The following is an 18,166-nucleotide window of genomic DNA, read 5'->3' as shown; positions in this document are numbered from 1 at the left end:
GTATGGGATGAAGTCAACGTCGTTGGAGTGTTGCTTGACCTTGCTTTGATTGGTCAAGATGTTGCTTAGGGAAATGAAGATGAGCAGGAAACTAGTTTGGAGGCAACCGTTCAAGAACGGCTTACAGCATTCAATTCACCCATTCAAGATTAGACCGCTGTCCCACCAACAAGCTCGAAATGAGGGTCCTTTTAATCTCATTCCTTGTACATTTTGGTAAGACAATCCATCATCCATATCTTACAACTATGAATTACTAATTGCCTAACGGTGCTTAGCTTTTGCCCAAAATTGTCAACCCGGTCCGTGTACCCGGATTTTGGGATTGGTTTACAATGCCGAATTGGACCAATGCGCTTGGCCTGATGAAGTGGGTTGTTCTCTGCAAGGTTTGGTGTCACAGAAAATGCAAGATATCTTCAAAACGTGAAAAGTGCTTTCCAAATACCCTAGATCTGGGATACAACGCCAATTGCAATGGTTTGGGTGCTTTTGATTTGAAGCCAGTGGATTTTGAGGTGAATGGGATCCCTGCGGATCGAACCTCAGACCAATACTTCTTGGTCTGCGTACCGGAAACGACAGAGGATGACCGGATTAGTGAAAGAGCATATTCCACGGGAGAGCCTGTTCCCAGATTACTCGGTTGTCCAGGGAGCTACTACTTTGATCCAACAATAGGGACTTGCCAAGAACCTTAACAACGTGGATCAATAACTGAATGTATTATAGACTTGATGTAATAAACCAACAAACTTTTCTGCCAAATGTTTTAGCCGTCCTTACTTGTCTCAAACCTACGGATTGGAGCTTCGATGGATGCGTTTCTTCGAGCCTCACAAAAATAAAGATACTCAGGAACAGGTATTTGGGTTTGAACACTTGACTTGAGAACATTCAGGGTCAAATCCATCCCCCCTCTTCTGACTTGAAAAGTGCGTCACAGCCATCTCCTACTCTGCTGTATCGCATTCTGAACCAGCAGCAAGACCAAGTGCAAGGCTATGTTTGAAGAGAAACTATGTTAGATAATTTCAGGCAACTGGAGCTTTAGTAATGGTTTCCATGAAGGACACATTTTCGAAGTCATTGCTGCTGAGAAGAATTTCAAATTGCCTTAAAAACGATTCATTTGACTCACATAGACAGGAAAAAAAGGACTTTTGTAGATAAATTGAACATATATTTAGAAAAAAAGGAAAACGACTTTGTGAATTTTTTTTTCTTAAATCAAGTCATACAAGGAAAAAGTGGCTTTGGAATTCTAGTCCTGATTTACCAGAGAAAAACTCGTATTTCCTGATTATTGGATAAAATGTGTTGGCATTTTGCATAAACTTATCAATAAAATTTGACAGAAAAAAAACATTAATTGGCTAATGCGATCTTTCTCATTCTGAGGAAAGAAACGGATGAAACACCAACAACTGCCAAAGACTATCGTAAATGAAATCCACATAAATTAATAAGTCTGGAAAATAGAACCTCTAAACTTTTCATAAAGTGAATTTGAATTGGTGGATGGATATCTCTAGAGAGAAAGGAATAAATTAACCATCTGAACTACAAGATTACCTATTTTAATTTTATGAATATCTTCTCTTTCAAGCTGGCAATGCGAACACGTCATTTCACCCTCATTTTATCTTGTATGTCACGTTCAAAATTCAAAGTTTTTTTTAAAAATAGGACATTTTGCAGGGTATAGTGTTGTCCAAATATTTTGGGGCAAGAGCGGCAAGTGAGAATAGGGAAAGACGGACAGCTAACAAAATTTGACAATATAGCGCTCTTTTTAAACGTGTTTTAGGATAAAAAAAAAAGCTTTTTACACGTTTCGACCTTACTCCCAAACGACAGCCATAAGAATTTTCTTATACAAGACACCGAATTGTCGTGCAAATTCATGTGAAACTTAGTGGCCATAAACTTCGTTCAAAAAGCAACATCAACGGGATTTTTTATTTACTGCATCCTTTCTTTTCAGAATGGTATGTATAATTTGAAGCGCATATTAGAATAAGATTTTTTGAATTGAAAGGTGGCCTCACAATCAAAAACAAGATTGTATCCTTGGTCACGAACTTCTAGAAATATGGACTGCCACAGAGCTTCCCGCCAAATCGGCCTGCCCGTGGTCATTGCCTCTCTGAGCCACTTTTCGAATTAAAGTAATAAAATAAGAAACGTATATATCTTCATTTAAAGGCAGACCATTTTTAGATTGTTTATTTGTGAAGTGGTTCATTTCAAAGCTATGTTGTCATAAGCTTACGTAGCTGACCATCAACTGGCCAAAAATTCGAATTTTATGTAGTGTTTACTACATTACTTTGACCACTCCTCCTGAGTTCCCTAAGCATAGTTTTGGGTTCAAATTTGACCAAATTCATCCATTCAACAAGATCTTGTGGTCCACATCTCTAGAAGTCCGTGCCTTGGTCTATGACATTTTATTTCATGTTTTTAAAACCAATATGCATGGTTATACGAATTTTTCTTGATACATGGACGAAGTTCAGAATTCAAAGGGCCAACAAAAGAGTTTTCCGCAAAATCAGCAATGTCGCTTCTCAGAAAGTATAGTCTCATTTGCGATACCATCATGGGGCCTGCACTTCCACAACCAAAATCAACTGCTTACCATGGCTCCAATCATCAGCATCTCCCTCCAAGTGGTCGAAGATATTCATTCAGGAACTCTCATGCCACCTCATATGTGGTTGCAATGCAAAAGTGATTTTAACGCAGTGTGGCAACGAATATAAAGATATTTCTTTCTGTTAGAACGAAGTTTTATTTAAGACAACCATCTCAAGTGCTACTTTTGAACCAGCACATTCCGCAAAATTTATCCCTGAAGACGCCAAGGTCATGTGTTCATAGTGACGTACATTGTTATCGATAATGGCTGAAGCGCGTCAAGCCGTGGGATTTCAGTTCTCCGTGACCCATGATGGGAACTTGAACATCAATTTTGACCGAGAGGTCTTGAAATTGATCTACCATGCTGTGGAACGTGGTTACAAAAAGCGCTTTGCCCGCCTCCTGAATTCGCTGCATAATGGGATCTTTCCTTTTGGACCGTACATCCTCATTGGGAACACGTTAGTTCTCACGGTGCTCCACCTGGCGGGATTGGATTTCTTCTTTGGCATCACGCAAACCATCCTCCAGGGACTTAACTTGTAAGGGACTTGAATTTGTAATTTTCATGTTTTGGTGACTCATAAATAGTTTTAGTTGCAGCTTTGTGGACCACAAACTAGATTAAATAATCCTTATTGTCCATTTGACATTAGCCAAGGAGTTCTTTGGCTAGTGTCCTGCCTCGTTTCAGCAATCCTGGGATCCCTCTTGACTGTGAGTGTGGTTCGATTCCTCTTAAGGCTTTTGTTCTCTTACACGGGGTGGATATACATGAGCCGTGATCAATTGCGAAATCCTCCAATCCTGATCAAATTATGGATGTTGATTATCAAAGGGTTGATCTCGATCAGACTGATTGGGAAGGAAATCAGTCCGGGACATGCCATGTTACGCAGCTATCAAGGAGCCTTACCATCTTTACCTCTTCCATCTGTTCAAGATACCATCTCCAGGTTTGGGTTAGGCTTTTGATCCATTCGCAAGACTGTACCTCATGTTCAACATTGATTGAAGGTACTTGGAGAGCGTCACGCCAATATTGAGCCCTGAAGAACTCCGAGAGATGAAGGCCTTGGCCGAAGATTTCAAAGAGTCCCTAGGGCCCCGATTACAAAAGTACCTCTGGATTAAGAAGCTCTGGTCTGATAACTATGTCTCGGATTGGTGGGAAGAATATGTTTACCTCAGGGGACGATTGCCTTTAATGATCAATTCTAATTACTACGCTGTCGATGCCATCTTTAATCAACCCACCACCAACCAGGTAAGAGAACATACTGGTCCCACTGGACCCAAGTCTAATCTTTGCGGCTATTTTTCAGTCAGCAAGAGCTGCAAATGTGATCCACTCGGCCTTCTCCTTCCGGCGGCTTTTGCAAAAACAAGCACCTGCCCCGCTGATGGTACAACAGTTTATACCCATGTGCAGTAATCAATATGAAAGAACTTTCAACACAACTCGAGTCCCCGGTGAAGTCGCGGATACCCTAGTGCATTACGATGACTCCACGCACGTCGTCGTTGCTTACAAAGGCCGTTATTATCGGGTGGGATGCTACCATGAAGGTCGTCTGCTGGATCCAGCAGAAATTCAATAGTAAGTAGGGCGGGAAATTTGAGATCGGTACTTTTCGTTCAATTTACCACGCAACCTCTTATCATTGCAAATGATCAATTTTCAGTCAGATCCGAGGAATATTAAACGATAAGATTCATGAAGATGATGGGGAAAGGTTACTTGGGGTCATGACTGCTTCCAATCGTACGATCTGGGCCAAGTTCAGGTCGGATTTTTGTTGCCTAGGAGTCAATAAGAACTCACTAAAAGTGATTGACACGGCAGCTTTTGTTGTGGTCTTGGATGATTATGATTATGATTATAACCCGGTAGGTAGATTTTTGCTTTTTTGCTTGCATCTAATTCTTAATGAAAAATGTGTATGCTTTATAGGAGGATCCATCCCAATTGAACCACTTTGGCCGAATGATGCTTCATGGGAAGGGCCATGATCGATGGTTTGACAAGTCATTTTGCCTGATTGTGGGACAAAATGGAAGAGTAGGACTCAACGCTGAGCATTCTTGGTAATCTAGACGAGTTATTTTTGTTAGTGGGAATAACTCAAACGTTGAAAGACCACTATTTCAGGGCTGATGCTCCAGTTGTTGGGCACTTGTGGGAGTACATACTTGTCAACGACTCACAAGTCTTAGGCTATGATGGCAACGGCAATTGCAAAGGAGTTGTCTGTACTCCACCTCCCAGTGCCATTAAGTTACGATGGATGTTTCCAACGGAGGCCATCAACGTCATGGAAAAGTCACTGACCGTGAGTGATTACTTTAATTACAGAGTTGTTCTGTTTCCATTTCTTGATAACGCCACACTTCCAATTAGTCATTATTCCTTTTTAAAAATGGAACCTGAGGTTAAAAAAGCCTCATTTTGATAAAAAAGTTTTCGAAACAAAGCATAATTTCTTCATTTTTTGGAAAGGTTCAAAACAGTAAAATATACGGAAACTTTTAGCTTAGAGCTCACAAAACCTATTGATATTGTAGATCGCTGAAGCTATGATCGACGACTTGGATTTGTACATCTTGCCGTTCTTCAAATTTGGCAAAGGCGCGGCCAAGAAATGCAACTTGAGTCCAGATGCTTTCATTCAGTTATCGCTCCAACTGACTTATTTTCGCAATGCCGGACAATTTTGCCAAACATATGAAGCCTGTATGACACGATTGTTCCGTGATGGCCGCACCGAAACCGTCCGACCTTGTACAAATGAGGCTGCTGCTTGGGTTCGAGCCATGGATGATCCCAATAAAGATGTGAGTAATATTTCACTTTTAACTCAGAAGATTGGACAACCTATTACTTAAATGCTCAATTTTAGAATCAAGCCAAACTTGATCTGCTGAAATTGGCGTGCGCCAAGCATCAAAAGAGTTACCAAGATTGCATGACGGGTAAAGGTGTGGATCGCCATCTGTTTTGTCTCTACGTGGTGTCCAAGTACTTGGAAGAAAAGTCGCCATTCCTTGAGGTGAGTGAAAGTCCAAAATACATTGCTAAATAAATATTGTGTCAATCATGTGGTCTGCTACAGAAAGTGTTAAGTGAGCCGTGGCGGTTGAGCACATCGCAAACTGCGGTCCGCGGGGAATTTCTGGACATTCGGAAATATCCAGACCTGATTTCTTGTGGTGGAGGTTTTGGGCCCGTGGCTGATGACGGATACGGCGTATCTTACATTATCATTGGAGAAGATCGCATCTTTTTCCACGTATCGTCGAAAAAAAGTTGCCCAACCACTGTAAGAATCAAAGCCGGAATGACTTAGGGCATATCAAATTAAAAATAACACTTATTTTTGGGGGTTTCAGAGCTCAAGCCGCTTTGCTGAAATGTTGGGACAATCTTTGACAGATGTGAAGAATTTGTTCGATGACAGCAAATAATATAACCGGATTCAAGTAGTCTTGCATTTTATATTGAAGCCATTCATTGCAAATAAAGATCGATTTCTAATATTTCCTATCATTTTGAACTTTCTTTAGAAAATAGGATTTTGAGTCATTCAGTAGGAGGCCCAACGGGGACGTTTTGGCAAACCGTGGCTGGTTCGCTTGTTTGTTGGTGCAAATAGTGAGTGATGCAAAATGGGGTCTCAAACAAGTTCATGAAAGCCTGACCCTTCTTTCATGGTACTATGAGGTCAGCTTCGTTGGAACAAGGGGTTTGTCGAACACTAGGGTTGACCATCTTGTTGAATTCACATATCAGGCATATCATGAATTTGTTCATGTTCAGAGGAGGCATTAGCCATAAAGTAAATTTCACCTTTGGAATGCTTTAGATATTAAGTGGCCTTCTATAAGGGCCCATCATGATAAAGATACGGGATGAAATGTGATGAAAAAAGAATTCCACAATAATCAACAATCAATATTCATGATGCAGGCCCAACAATATCGCTCTAGGGCCATCTAAAAGAGGAATGGCAAATCTTAGGTTTATGTAGCAAAATTTGAATTTCCCCCCATTCCAAATCGAAAACCTGTGAGGGGTCACTACGGACCCTGGATGCCCTAGATTCAGAGACGCGCGCGGTTTGAAAAGTAGCTCCACTACTATTTTGTTACTTTCTAAATCCTTTCTGAACCCATTTTTTCATTAGATTAGATTACTATAATTTTTTATAAGAGATTATTCAAATTGACATTATCACATGACAGCTTCCTGATTCTATCCAGAAACAAGTGCCTTATGAGTATATGGTTGTACTTTATTTTTTGAAGTGCTTAGTCCAAGTTGAGGCTGGCAGCATGCGAAATATCAGTGTATCAACTACATTTTATTGAAAATAACACACTAATACCATTGTAATGACATAAGACACTCTTAACCCTGTGGAATGAGTTGTTTAAATCCATGGTGAATCATGTTTGTCATAAATCATTCAAAGCTTTACCCTATTATGGAATGCAAACGTGTGACCTCTTGTTAGAAGCGACTGACTCCTTGTTGGGAAGTTTTCCAAACAAAGCCCATGTTAGTTGACAATTGGCAGCCAATCAGATCGGTCAAATTTGATGACGTATACTCAACCTCGCGTATCTATGCCTTGAACATCTATAGGGGTCACAACCATCCCAGCGGATGGAAAACAAAGAGCAAGGGATCACCGCTTTAGAGAAGTGTAAAGATTTGGGATTTCATACTAGTGCGCCCTCTGGATCTACCATGAAGTCGAACGATTTCCTAAGATGGCGAACAATTTTGTCATTGAAAATTTGGAAGCACTGGAGTGGTAAAGTGGTAAAGTCATGGTAGTTCTTGCCGCGATTGTGGCGCAGCCTGACTAGCTCACACACTTGAAATCCGATTCAGTACTTTACACGTCTCTTTACCGTCGATTCTAGAACCAAGGCAGAAAACAAAATATGCGGAAGACACTTGCTAAATCAGACTCAGACTTAGATATAGGAATCAGTCTGGTCTAGAGACCCTGGATTCAGAGACGCACAAGGTTAGCCAAGGGGCTACACTTCAAAAGAAGCGATCAGATTAACTAAAAAGTTTCCAAACATATTTTTAATTGATGCGCTGTATAAGAAAGGGTACTGTTATGTCAAGCACCATTGAATTTTTTTCTCAAGGACACTGCGAAATTTTACTCAATGACAAGCTGATTCATAGATATGGTATTTCAGATCATTAAGAATTGTTTTGATACTTTCTAAATACTTTCTGAAAACATTTTTCATAAGATTAGATTGCTAAAATATTTTATTCCACTATTCAAATTAACATTATGGCATGTGAACATCTTGAGTCTCTCAAGAAACAAGTCCCTTTTAGACTGAGCAATGTACTTTGTTAAAATGGTTGTACTCTGTCTTATGAAGCGTATTACTCTGTTGGCGGACCAACGTGATCCGATTTTCTGCGCTGCAACTGTCGCTACAACTCCAAATTGAGAGTGGCAGCATGCAAGAAATTAGCGTGACAACTATATTTTAATGAGAAATACCATAATGATGTAATTCCAGTGGCAAAAGACACTTTAATGCTGTAGAATAAGTTGGTTGAACCCAAAGTGAATCAAATTTGTCATAAACCATTCAAAGCTTTGCCTTCTTATGCAATATAAACATGTTAGGTCTTTTTGGAAGCGACTGACTCCCTGCTGAGAAATTTTCCAAACAAAGCCCATGTTCGTTGACAATTGGCAGCCAATCATATCGCACAAATTTGATGACGTATACTCAACCTCTCTGGTCTCTGCATTCAGGGTCCAAGACGGGTCTTTATTTCGTTACGGCTTCACTATCCTTCATGGTCCCTCGTTTATAAATTGTGAGACAATGAACTTTTGCAATGAAACTTATGTCGTGCAACATATTTCGATGATGGAGAGCCGAAAGGGACATTGCCTTCAAAAACAGACCTCTGGAGTAATGGATTGTAAACAGGCTCATGTTAAAGCTATCCGTACCTTTTCTCATAACGTAATAAGAAATTTAGATAGTCACAATTCAAGACCAGCCGCTTAAACTAACAATCAATAAGGGATGATTTTGAAGGTTTAGTTGATTCCATTGTTTTCTTACCACCAGCGGTAAAAGCATGTCATGGGTGGCATTTGGCTCTTAGGCGGCTCGGACTAGTTTGGGCTGTTACTTCATTGTTCCTTTTTTTAGCACTGTCAAGGCCTGAATCATGAATGTTTTTGTTTTGAATCGGAAACATTGAACCTAGGGAAACATTTCATTCAAAAGATATTATTTGCTTGCTCATCAGCTAAATCTCTTCATTTCAGGTTTAAGTTGTCAGGCTAAATTAACTGGTCTGAAAGTTTCTAGCTCCCACTATTTTCAAAAGCAAAGCCCAACTCAATTCGGTCACCAGTTCCATCGCCTTAAACGAGTGTTTTAAGAACTTGAAGCACACAAAAAATCAGACGAGCAATTGATATTATTTTGAATGAAATGTGCACCTAGGCACCTATGTTTTGAATCAAATCTATAACATTCATGATTCAGGCCTTGGCAGTAGTAAAAAAAATGGAAAAATCAAGTAATGGCCCTAACTAGTCCCAGCCATCCAGAACAGTTCAAACGGCCGTTTTGCCACGTTTTTTGCTTGTGGCAGTAAAAAGATCATGGAGCCAAACAGCCTTCAAAATCATCCCTTATTGTAGCAATTTTTGTTTCAAAGTTGATTGTTAATAACTTATAGAGGAGATCAAGGATTGAAACTTAATGTAAAAATCTCAACACAACTTTGAGACCCTTTCCTGAGTTCCCCAAGCCAGGTTGATGACCTATATTTGACACAGTTAATTCATTTGGCTAGATCTTTTGATCACACTTGATCCTATCTCTAGATCAGATGAATGATTCAGCCAATACAAAGTTTTCTGTTCAACTCTTTGTTCAAATCTCTAGAAGAGCTTGTTTCAATTCAATCATGAATTCAGTCACCACTCATCAGACACTGCTTTGAAATCCAAGGATGGAATCCTCTGTGCCCTTGCTGGGGTACTGTATTGACAGACCAACCACTTTCCAATTTGAGAATCCTGGTTTGATCCCAAGGAAGCCGAGTTTAAGCTTCTTTGCGATATCTCATTACAGCAAAAGTTGCTATTTTAACAGCTAAAATGGGCAAACGTGCGGTCATTCTTGAGGGTGAGGTAATAATTAATGCTGGCTGTGATGATGAAGAAGCTCCCTACATTGGGACATCCATCATTCAGATGGGAGGCCAAGTGAGAGAGCTGCTATCTGACTTTGTATCAAACAAAACAAAACAAACAAAACAAACCTCTGACCCTTGTAGGTTGTTAAAGCACTAACTTCCGTTCTAATCAAATATAACAAAATGATGTACTTTCTTACCTGTAATCAAACCAATGAGAGCGATTTACTAATGCACTGTTACTAATAGCATACCAAAGAAAAATAAATGATTCATTTGTGGCGTAAATCACATCTTCTTTGACTGGCGCTTAAAACAACCAAATTTAAGTTCACTTACAAATTAATGTCTCATAAAAGGAGTTTGGGACAACCAAGTAAGTATCTGGTCAGCTGTACGACAAACTTCTAGAAATATGGACTGTGAACGAGGTTCCCGCTAAATTGGCCTGCTCTTGATTATGGCAAACCTGAGTCACTTTTCGAATAAAAGGAATAGAATAAGAAACATAGATCTCCTGGATTGAAGGCAGGTCCTTTTTCTATTACATAATCATAAAGCGATTATTTCAAAGTTATGTTATTAGAGGGTTTATGGAGCTGACCAACAGCGGGGCAAAAATTCGGTTTTAATGTAGTGTTACCACATAACCTTAGATGTATCTCCTGAGTTCTCTAAGTATAGTTTTGGGCTCAAATTTGGCCAAGTTCATCATCTTAACGAGATATTGTGGTCTATATTGTGTTTTGTGCTTATTTCGTCCAATGTGAACGGTTTATGAGCTAAGAAATTTTTGCTTTCGTTCGCAATCCACATCTCTAGAAGTCCGTTGTTATATCAAATATTCACATGTCTTATTTTCGACGCTAGGTAACGCTTCTATAGCTGGTTGTTTGAAAGTTCAAAACAAAGGCGCCCTCTTTACTTTGAACAGGAACCATGTCGAACATTTTTCGTGTTGAGTTGTGTTGGAAGATGATAGATGTATTCCTCCTTCATATATCATTAAAACAAATTGAGCAAAATTGATTCAACACTAAAGGGGTTACAAAAATATCTTCGAGATACGTTTTTGAATTAAATATCACAAAAGTTTGTTTTTTTTGTGGATATTATGCGTTAAGGTTTTTTGTTAATTGTTACGTTACATGATTATTTGTCGGCCAACAGGATTACAAGATGGCAAATTTTACCTTATACTCTGGCTTCTCAATAGAAGGTTTGAGTTACCAAATAAATACCCTATCACTTTCCGCATTACTTTGAAAACAGAAAGATGAAATGGCTCAACCCAAAATTCGTTATATCTGTTGAAGAAAAGAAATGTCTGAAGAAGCTCATGACGGTTGGGAAGCAGATCAATTGTTGCAGACTGAATGTTTTATTTTTGGTTAAGGCACAATCGTCTACATCATTACAAAATTGAACTTGAAATACATACACCCAGATGGAAATGAAAGATGTGTCTTGCCAAGCAAAATGTCCCTGTAGTATATGAGCACACTTTTTTTTAAACCCGAAATCAAGGCACAAGGCTTTATTATGAGTGACGATCTGTTTGTTGTCTTAAATATTATAGTAAAGTCATTTGAATCTACATTTATCATGTAATAAGATTTTCGCTAAATATATAAGTCATAATGATTTGTGCTTGAATGTTTGATTTTCTTTACTTTTGAACGAGTACTATGAGTTGAACTCACTCTCAGTTCTTACTTGAATAAATAAAATAAAAAAAACATGTGGAAAGTTCCCACAAATTTTCGCGCTCATTCAGGCAACCTCTCTGAATAAGAGGAGCGCATCGGATGCGACAAAGTCTCCCAATCCGATCCGAAATCCGAATTCAATCCTTATTTTCCTCGTATTTAAAAGCCATTCATTCGTTAAGAAGTCTTTTGAAATAGCACTTTAACTCCCGATTTTGAACTTCCATTTTCACTGACTAGAATTTGAATTGCTTTCAAAGCAACGACTGTTAAAAAAAATCTACATCCAAAAGTTCGAATTGGCTTTCGGATCCGGTTTTTAGTCGCACCATTCAAATGACCAATCCGATCCAAATCCGAATTTGAAAATAATTGCTCAATCCAGTTCGAATCTTCCAAAGAGCCGGGTCGGGTGTCGGGTGGACAACTCTATTTTGAAGAATCAGACCATGTTTGAGGCCATTCTGGAGTTTTGCAAATTGTTGCTAGAATCCTCTCCTCAGTCAATCCCTTGAACTACAATACGTACAATCACCTTTGGCCATCATTTTCATTGAACTGTGACAATCATTCGTCATCGTGTGTTTCAACAGTGTTTCCACATGAGTTGAGTTGTGAGCACCTCTCAAGGCACCATGTTATTCTGCTTTAATTAATGTTTACGACATGTCACAAAAAAATGCCACTTGAAACAATTTGTGCCCTCATCCAGAAGTGCACATACTTATCCTTTCAAAGCGAGCTAACCAACCTTCTAAGGTGGGTACTGCTCCCCTCAGTCCTGAATATGACGTTGTGGACGGAAACTCGTGATCTATTACCCTCTCTATGTTTGATGGCCTCACGTACTTCTTCAATCCAAAGCGTTGAGAAATTGAACAATATCCGGCTCGGCTCCATTTTGAATTTTGATCCAAGGCCCGTTTCGTTCCTAGATCCTCTGATTTGATTGACGACTGATTCCCTGTACACACAGAGGGATGAGTTAATTGTATTGGCAATCCGACCATTCCTTGAACTTCGATCTCAGTGTCTCATTGTGCTGACAACAGGTGCGAATGGATTAGGCAATCATTGACCTTTCGATGCTCCTCCAATACCCAGACCAATCAGGAAGTCCAAAACCGGCGAATTATGAAGTTGGAAAACATTGGCTGGAGTTCCTCAAACGGATTGTCTTGTGCTAACTGGGAGAAGGGTCTAACTTCCTTAGTGATCGATGGGTTTCTTGGACCTTATTATTGCCAAAGCCTATTCCTCGCTTAGATACTGGGGCTCAATTTGACTTCAAACTCCAAATCAAAGAGGATGAGTTTTCGGGTAGTCATTGATTTTTTTGCAGGGCCCCATCCGTTCCTTGAGATCTAGATAAGACCGCTAACAATGCTCATAAAAAGGGCCTTGAGTGGTTTTTGCTTGATTCATTTCCACGTCGTAACAGGATGAGTCTATGGGTTTCTTGTCATCCAGATATTGGCGCACTGTGAGAAAAATGTCCTCATGGGCAGTTCTTTTATATTGGGCACTTTCACTTCAATAGAACGCTTGACTAGACAAGACTAGAAGCAAGAAACTCATCAATTGGCATATAGTGGGTCGGATAGGGGTCGGAAACATAGTTTGTTTAAGTTAGATTAAGTTTTGAATTATTTCGATCGTTTTTGGTCAAAGCAACCTTGTACCATACTAAAATATTTCATGGAGAAAATTGATGAATTTTCGTTGTTTTAAGGGCTTTGTGAAATTAGTGGCTGGCACTATATAAAACTGAGGGCGTATCAAACTTTTTTCCTTTCAACTAGTGCATACCGAAAAGCATATCCACTCTAATGTCTTACATGACGATACGATACTGGTTTTACAAACCATTTATTTGATTTTTCCTGAAAGAGATAAGAATATCAGAACGATTCAAAATATGAACTTGAACTTAGAAGTCTAAGGTATCAGCCTGCATTGAAATTTCATACATCGTTTATAAGTTAAGGCAGGAATTTTTCCACCCATTGGGCAATACTATGGTCATGAAAAACACAATGCAATAGCCTATGCCCAGTGAATTCACTAAAATACTCCAGTAACCAACCAAATTATAACTTTTCCGCCTGTTGTGCCTATTTCTATGATTTTGTAACTGATTTTGGAAAATAATCGTAGTCTTCAAACAAACTATTTTGTCAAAATCATAACTTATTTTTCCCCACCCCTAATTATAACAGACTCAAACATACCGGGCTTGCTCATTTTATTCAGACATTTGAGCCGGCCATTTTTTAACATGTCTCTATTTGCATGAAAAATACATCAATGTTGACCATCACTTTAAACAGGCTGAATTTGTCTATCAAGCCATTTCCTAATATCAAAAACGTGTTTACAAAATCTCAATAAATAAAAACTACTATTAAAAACTAACGATAAGAATAAATAAGAAATTCAAAATATGGAGCAGTTGTCTTATAATAGGACATAAAATAAGATACTGAATGAGTTTGACGCTTTATGTGATGCACCCTGTATTTGATTTACTACGTGCGTCCCTAGAAGCAACCCGCATCATAACGAGTGTGTGACCAGACAGAATACAAATTACACAATTATTTCTGGATTGAAGCTTAAGATAGGCCCCATCTGACATGCCACTGACAGTGAGTGGAATAAGATCCTGGTCATTTATGCTGACTTGTCCAAATGTGAAAGTGCTCAAGTGTTCAAATGCCAAACTCTTCTAATGCTCAGCTACCATAACGTTCGTCACGTGGTAGGCCTTTCCTGTATTCGAATCGAGTTCCAGACCAACAACATGCATCTCAAGCTTTTCATCCAAACATGATCAGACAAGACTGAAACTTGATCACTTTGAACACCAAACACCAAAACCATCTTGGTTATTTCACAACGATCAATTGGATTCATTAAGAATAACAAGCCGGTTTTTTTCTTCCTTAACACGTCAGAAACTTTTAAGCCATTGCTCTGCATTATTATCAAAAGAAAATGCTATTATTGACGAATTGAGTTTTCTTTGATTTTTCGTTCTAACGACGTTTTGATATTTCTTAAATAAGCAATCATGGCCAAAATGATATGATAGAAAGATGAGATTGGATGTTATGGCTTTGCAGTATAATTTCAGAACCCGGAAGTGACCTTTGTCCTCAGATTTCGTAGTACGACATGCACTTGAACCTTACTTTATGCAGAGTTTGAATTTGGCTCGACCAGGTTCAGAGAAACACACGTGTTACAATTCTAGATGATCTGGAAAACAGTCTCCCTTTTTTCGTTGCAAAGAATGTCCAAAATAGGAGTTTACCGACCCGAGTAGACAATACAATGACAAGTGGATTGGAAAAACATCCTAGTTTACTGTACCATTAAACCGCGGCAACCACTTCTTCTTCTTCTTCTTCTTCTTCTTCCACCCAAATCCTTCCTCCGTTCATTGTACTAGTATACTGTACGAGATACCATACATGTAGTGGAGTGATGGATCGGAAAACAGGTTCTTTCCACAAAAGAGGTTGCAATTTGTAGTATTTTAGGAATGACAAAAGCCGAAATGGACACCCGGACATTGGCCAGAGAGGTCTGGACATCATTAATAGAAATCCAGACAACAGACCCTCAAATTAAGAGAACGGGTTGCGTCCCTCCTTCCAGGAAATGCCACCCAAAACACGGACAGATATCTTCGCTCGCTCAGCTTTAAATCTGGGGCAAGCCCATCTTTAATTGTAGATCACGCAAACGATAAAGAACCGTCAACCTCGCTCTCTTCCAAATGACATTGGCTTCCTCAAAAACCAGGAATTGGGTTCACTTTTCTTGTCAAACCCCTCAAACTGGGGACTACTGCCACGCAACAACCCTTTTCAAGCGGCCTGATCGTTGCCGCGGTTCCTCACTTTGACAGGAATGAGGTGTCCCGCATAAGTGAAAATGGTAATTATTTTCCCTTCTACGGAAGACGTACGATGGAATTTCTCCTTCACCTCCTTCAATCACATTCACTATCCAATGTACAACAACCATCTATGCAGCTCATTATTCTCCGGCACTCAAGCCTACTGGCACGTTTTCAAGAAGACGAAGCTGGAAGTCCAGGGTCTCTGTCAATACGAAGAGCTGGCATGGAAGTGAGAGCTTCGGACAACACCAACGATTTACCAACCATCCCATTTGAAATCTTAGGATGCCCAATGTTGAACAGCTGGAGTGGTACACTATCGGAATTGTCATTACAAACTGGGTTTGCTTTCCGAAGTTCAACGGGTTGGAATCAGGACTGTTAAACTGAAACATTTCGTTGAGGGTCAATTTGGTGACAAGCATGTGACCAGATATGACAAAGGTAGTAGCACATACTTCATGTCGGAAACTGAAACTGAGTGGGATTTTTTTTGCATGTATGTGTGTCATTACTATTCATTTAATGGGTCATCGGATGCCTTTGACGGCAGCGACCACTGACGGAAAATAGAATGCAGAATTAAAAACGTTTGGCGACCGTGACTGTGTAAAAAGAACAAAGGAACTTGCAATTATTGCAAAAGCTCATTCTGTAAAGTGACGCAGACGGGCAAAAATTTGTTTATGGCCTGCTCTTTTTGGTCGAGTGGCTTTCGATAGTGACTTAGGACACTGGGAAATTTTGAATTCCAGTTGGGCAAGAACAGACTCCATGAAATGAAATCTTGTGCTGTCTGGAAATAAATGTCCAATATTTTGGGATGATTTAACATTAGATAAGCTAAGGGTAGGCTGTATCAATGGTATTTTGAGTCCAGTTGGTGATCCAATTAGTATTGGCATTGATCTTGATACAATATGGATGCCTTACCTATTCCCTTAATTGCAATTTTACGTTTTTAACAACACCATTTGGTAAGAATATGAGCTTCCAAGAAGAACATTCTCTTCCTCAAAAACGCTCTAAAATCGACATTCATAATCCACATTGCAATAATGAAACGAAAGCTTTGCCACATCTAGAGAAGGTGCTGGATCCATTGGTAAGAGTGACTGACTAGTTTTGTGAACTCCATTGTGTCGTTCAACTTCTGATCCTTTTGTCCCTTTTGAATTTGTTTCATTCTCAAAAGTGAACGTCTCCTGAAATCCTCGGAACTTTCCTGTCTTTCTTTTGTCTTCATTCCCAAGCTTGCAGCTTGCGACCATTTTCAAGCAACAGAAATATACCGAAAAGGTCAAGCCTCTATCATTTTATTGCAAGTGTTATAAAATCATGGTAATGTTTTCCATGGGATGTTTTACCCGGTTCTAAGGCCGGTAGACAGCTTTTCAATGCACAAGGAAAGTACCTTCATTCAGCCACCATTTCAAAAAATAAGAATTCCCAAAACGAAGTCAGTTGCCTCGACATTTCTATTATCGCCATCATCTTCCTCGACTTCATTCTCTTCTTTGAAGTCGTCGCCAAGATATCAAGAGGAAAGACGCCTTGTGCTCTGATTTCTCCATTCAAGAGAGGCCTGGGATTCTAAGAGGTGCACCCGATTCAAGATTCCAAATCGGGACTTGGAGATCTGCAATTGGCAATCCATATGAAGAAGAGCAGCCAACCTAATCCTCCTCCTCCTCCTCCTCCACCTCCACCTCTAGCAGCACCCTCAAAGTGATGCCATGAGATGAAAATCTGTCAATTAGACTTTCCTGGGTCATTTCTCATGTCACCTCGCAGATCCAGGCATGGCCAGAATGGATTGATTAGTGGGTTGAGACAGACTATTAAGGTTTAATTGCGACAGACCTCACTTGGGGCGATCTCCTGAGCTTGTCAAGGCAACAATTGCACTCTTGGCAACCCTGAATTGGGAAGAGATCACTGGGAATGAATGGAAAAATGAACATTCCAAGACTTGCGTGCAAACTTCTGCAATTTCTACACAAGGTGATTTTTTTCAACCCCGATGCAATTGAGTCAATCTTCCGATTTTCTACATCTCGCTCGCATCTTATCTCGAGATGTGAATGCGATTTCTTTTCGCCAATGAGCGAACATTGCCCTGTGTCAAAGCTCGAAAACATGATGATTCGCATTCTCTCGGAAAACTGTTTTGGGCCAGGGGGTTATTTCTAAACCGAGCGTTTTGCACGTTTTTGTCAGAAACGGCCGTTGCACTTCATATACCTTGACCAGTTTGGGGCAACTTGGCAACAAACCCATTACCATGTACACTCATAATGGCAACATTCATTTTTCCTCCTGACCACCTCAAAGAAAATTGGATATGAAGTTTTTTTTCACTCGACGACTATTTTCTCCCCGGACATTTTTGAGTCGTTCCTTCTCGCCCACCGCAGCATCCATTGCATCTTATGCATGCGATATCCCTCCTTGCACACACTGCGCACTCGCACTCACCCAATATACCAAGTGATGTGTTATATACACCGAGTAGAGAGGTTAGCTGGTTCGTTCACGGAATATTCCCAAGTCTCGAACGTTCTGGGACGACAAGGTAACCTCTAACGGTGAGTCGCGGCGCACAGGCCGGTTGAGCAATGACCGCATCTTGGACTGAATAAGCGAAGAGCGCAAGCTTCACCTAGGCCGGCCGAGTGTTCATCAGTTGGA

At 39.9% G+C, this 18,166-nt stretch overlaps 2 protein-coding genes across 2 annotated transcripts; both read left to right on the top strand.

Annotated features, from left to right (window-relative positions):
• The first annotated feature begins 74 nt into the window (after positions 1–74).
• On the top strand, positions 75–768 carry LOC131877690 (uncharacterized). Its single transcript, XM_059223439.1, has 3 exons — positions 75–216; positions 279–389; positions 454–768. The coding sequence occupies exons 1-3, from the start codon at positions 180–182 to the stop codon at positions 699–701; spliced, it is 396 nt and encodes a 131-aa protein (XP_059079422.1). The 5' UTR covers positions 75–179; the 3' UTR covers positions 702–768.
• Positions 769–2,649: 1,881 nt separating this feature from the next.
• On the top strand, positions 2,650–6,183 carry LOC131878344 (carnitine O-palmitoyltransferase 1, liver isoform-like). The gene is made up of 11 exons (XM_059224294.1): positions 2,650–3,188; positions 3,303–3,602; positions 3,664–3,913; positions 3,972–4,246; positions 4,332–4,536; positions 4,601–4,734; positions 4,799–4,979; positions 5,212–5,481; positions 5,547–5,696; positions 5,760–5,966; positions 6,037–6,183. The coding sequence occupies exons 1-11, from the start codon at positions 2,908–2,910 to the stop codon at positions 6,109–6,111; spliced, it is 2,328 nt and encodes a 775-aa protein (XP_059080277.1). The 5' UTR covers positions 2,650–2,907; the 3' UTR covers positions 6,112–6,183.
• The last annotated feature ends 11,983 nt before the right edge of the window (positions 6,184–18,166 follow it).

The sequence above is a fragment of the Tigriopus californicus genome, chromosome 3 (genome assembly GCF_007210705.1).
Source record: "Tigriopus californicus strain San Diego chromosome 3, Tcal_SD_v2.1, whole genome shotgun sequence".
NCBI classification, from domain to species: Eukaryota; Metazoa; Arthropoda; class Copepoda; order Harpacticoida; family Harpacticidae; genus Tigriopus; species Tigriopus californicus.
The sequence above is the reverse complement of the archived record's forward strand: the minus strand, read 5'-3'. Positions and strand labels throughout refer to the sequence as shown.

Coding starts and splice junctions, on each gene's coding strand:
- LOC131877690 (XM_059223439.1), top strand. CDS start 180: ATGAGGGTCCTTTTAATCTCATTCCTTGTACATTTTG. Junction 217..278: donor CTCATTCCTTGTACATTTTG/GTAAGACAATCC, acceptor AACGGTGCTTAG/CTTTTGCCCAAAATTGTCAA. Junction 390..453: donor AGTGGGTTGTTCTCTGCAAG/GTTTGGTGTCAC, acceptor CAAATACCCTAG/ATCTGGGATACAACGCCAAT.
- LOC131878344 (XM_059224294.1), top strand. CDS start 2,908: ATGGCTGAAGCGCGTCAAGCCGTGGGATTTCAGTTCTCCGTGACCCAT. Junction 3,189..3,302: donor ATCCTCCAGGGACTTAACTT/GTAAGGGACTTG, acceptor ATTTGACATTAG/CCAAGGAGTTCTTTGGCTAG. Junction 4,247..4,331: donor GATCCAGCAGAAATTCAATA/GTAAGTAGGGCG, acceptor ATCAATTTTCAG/TCAGATCCGAGGAATATTAA.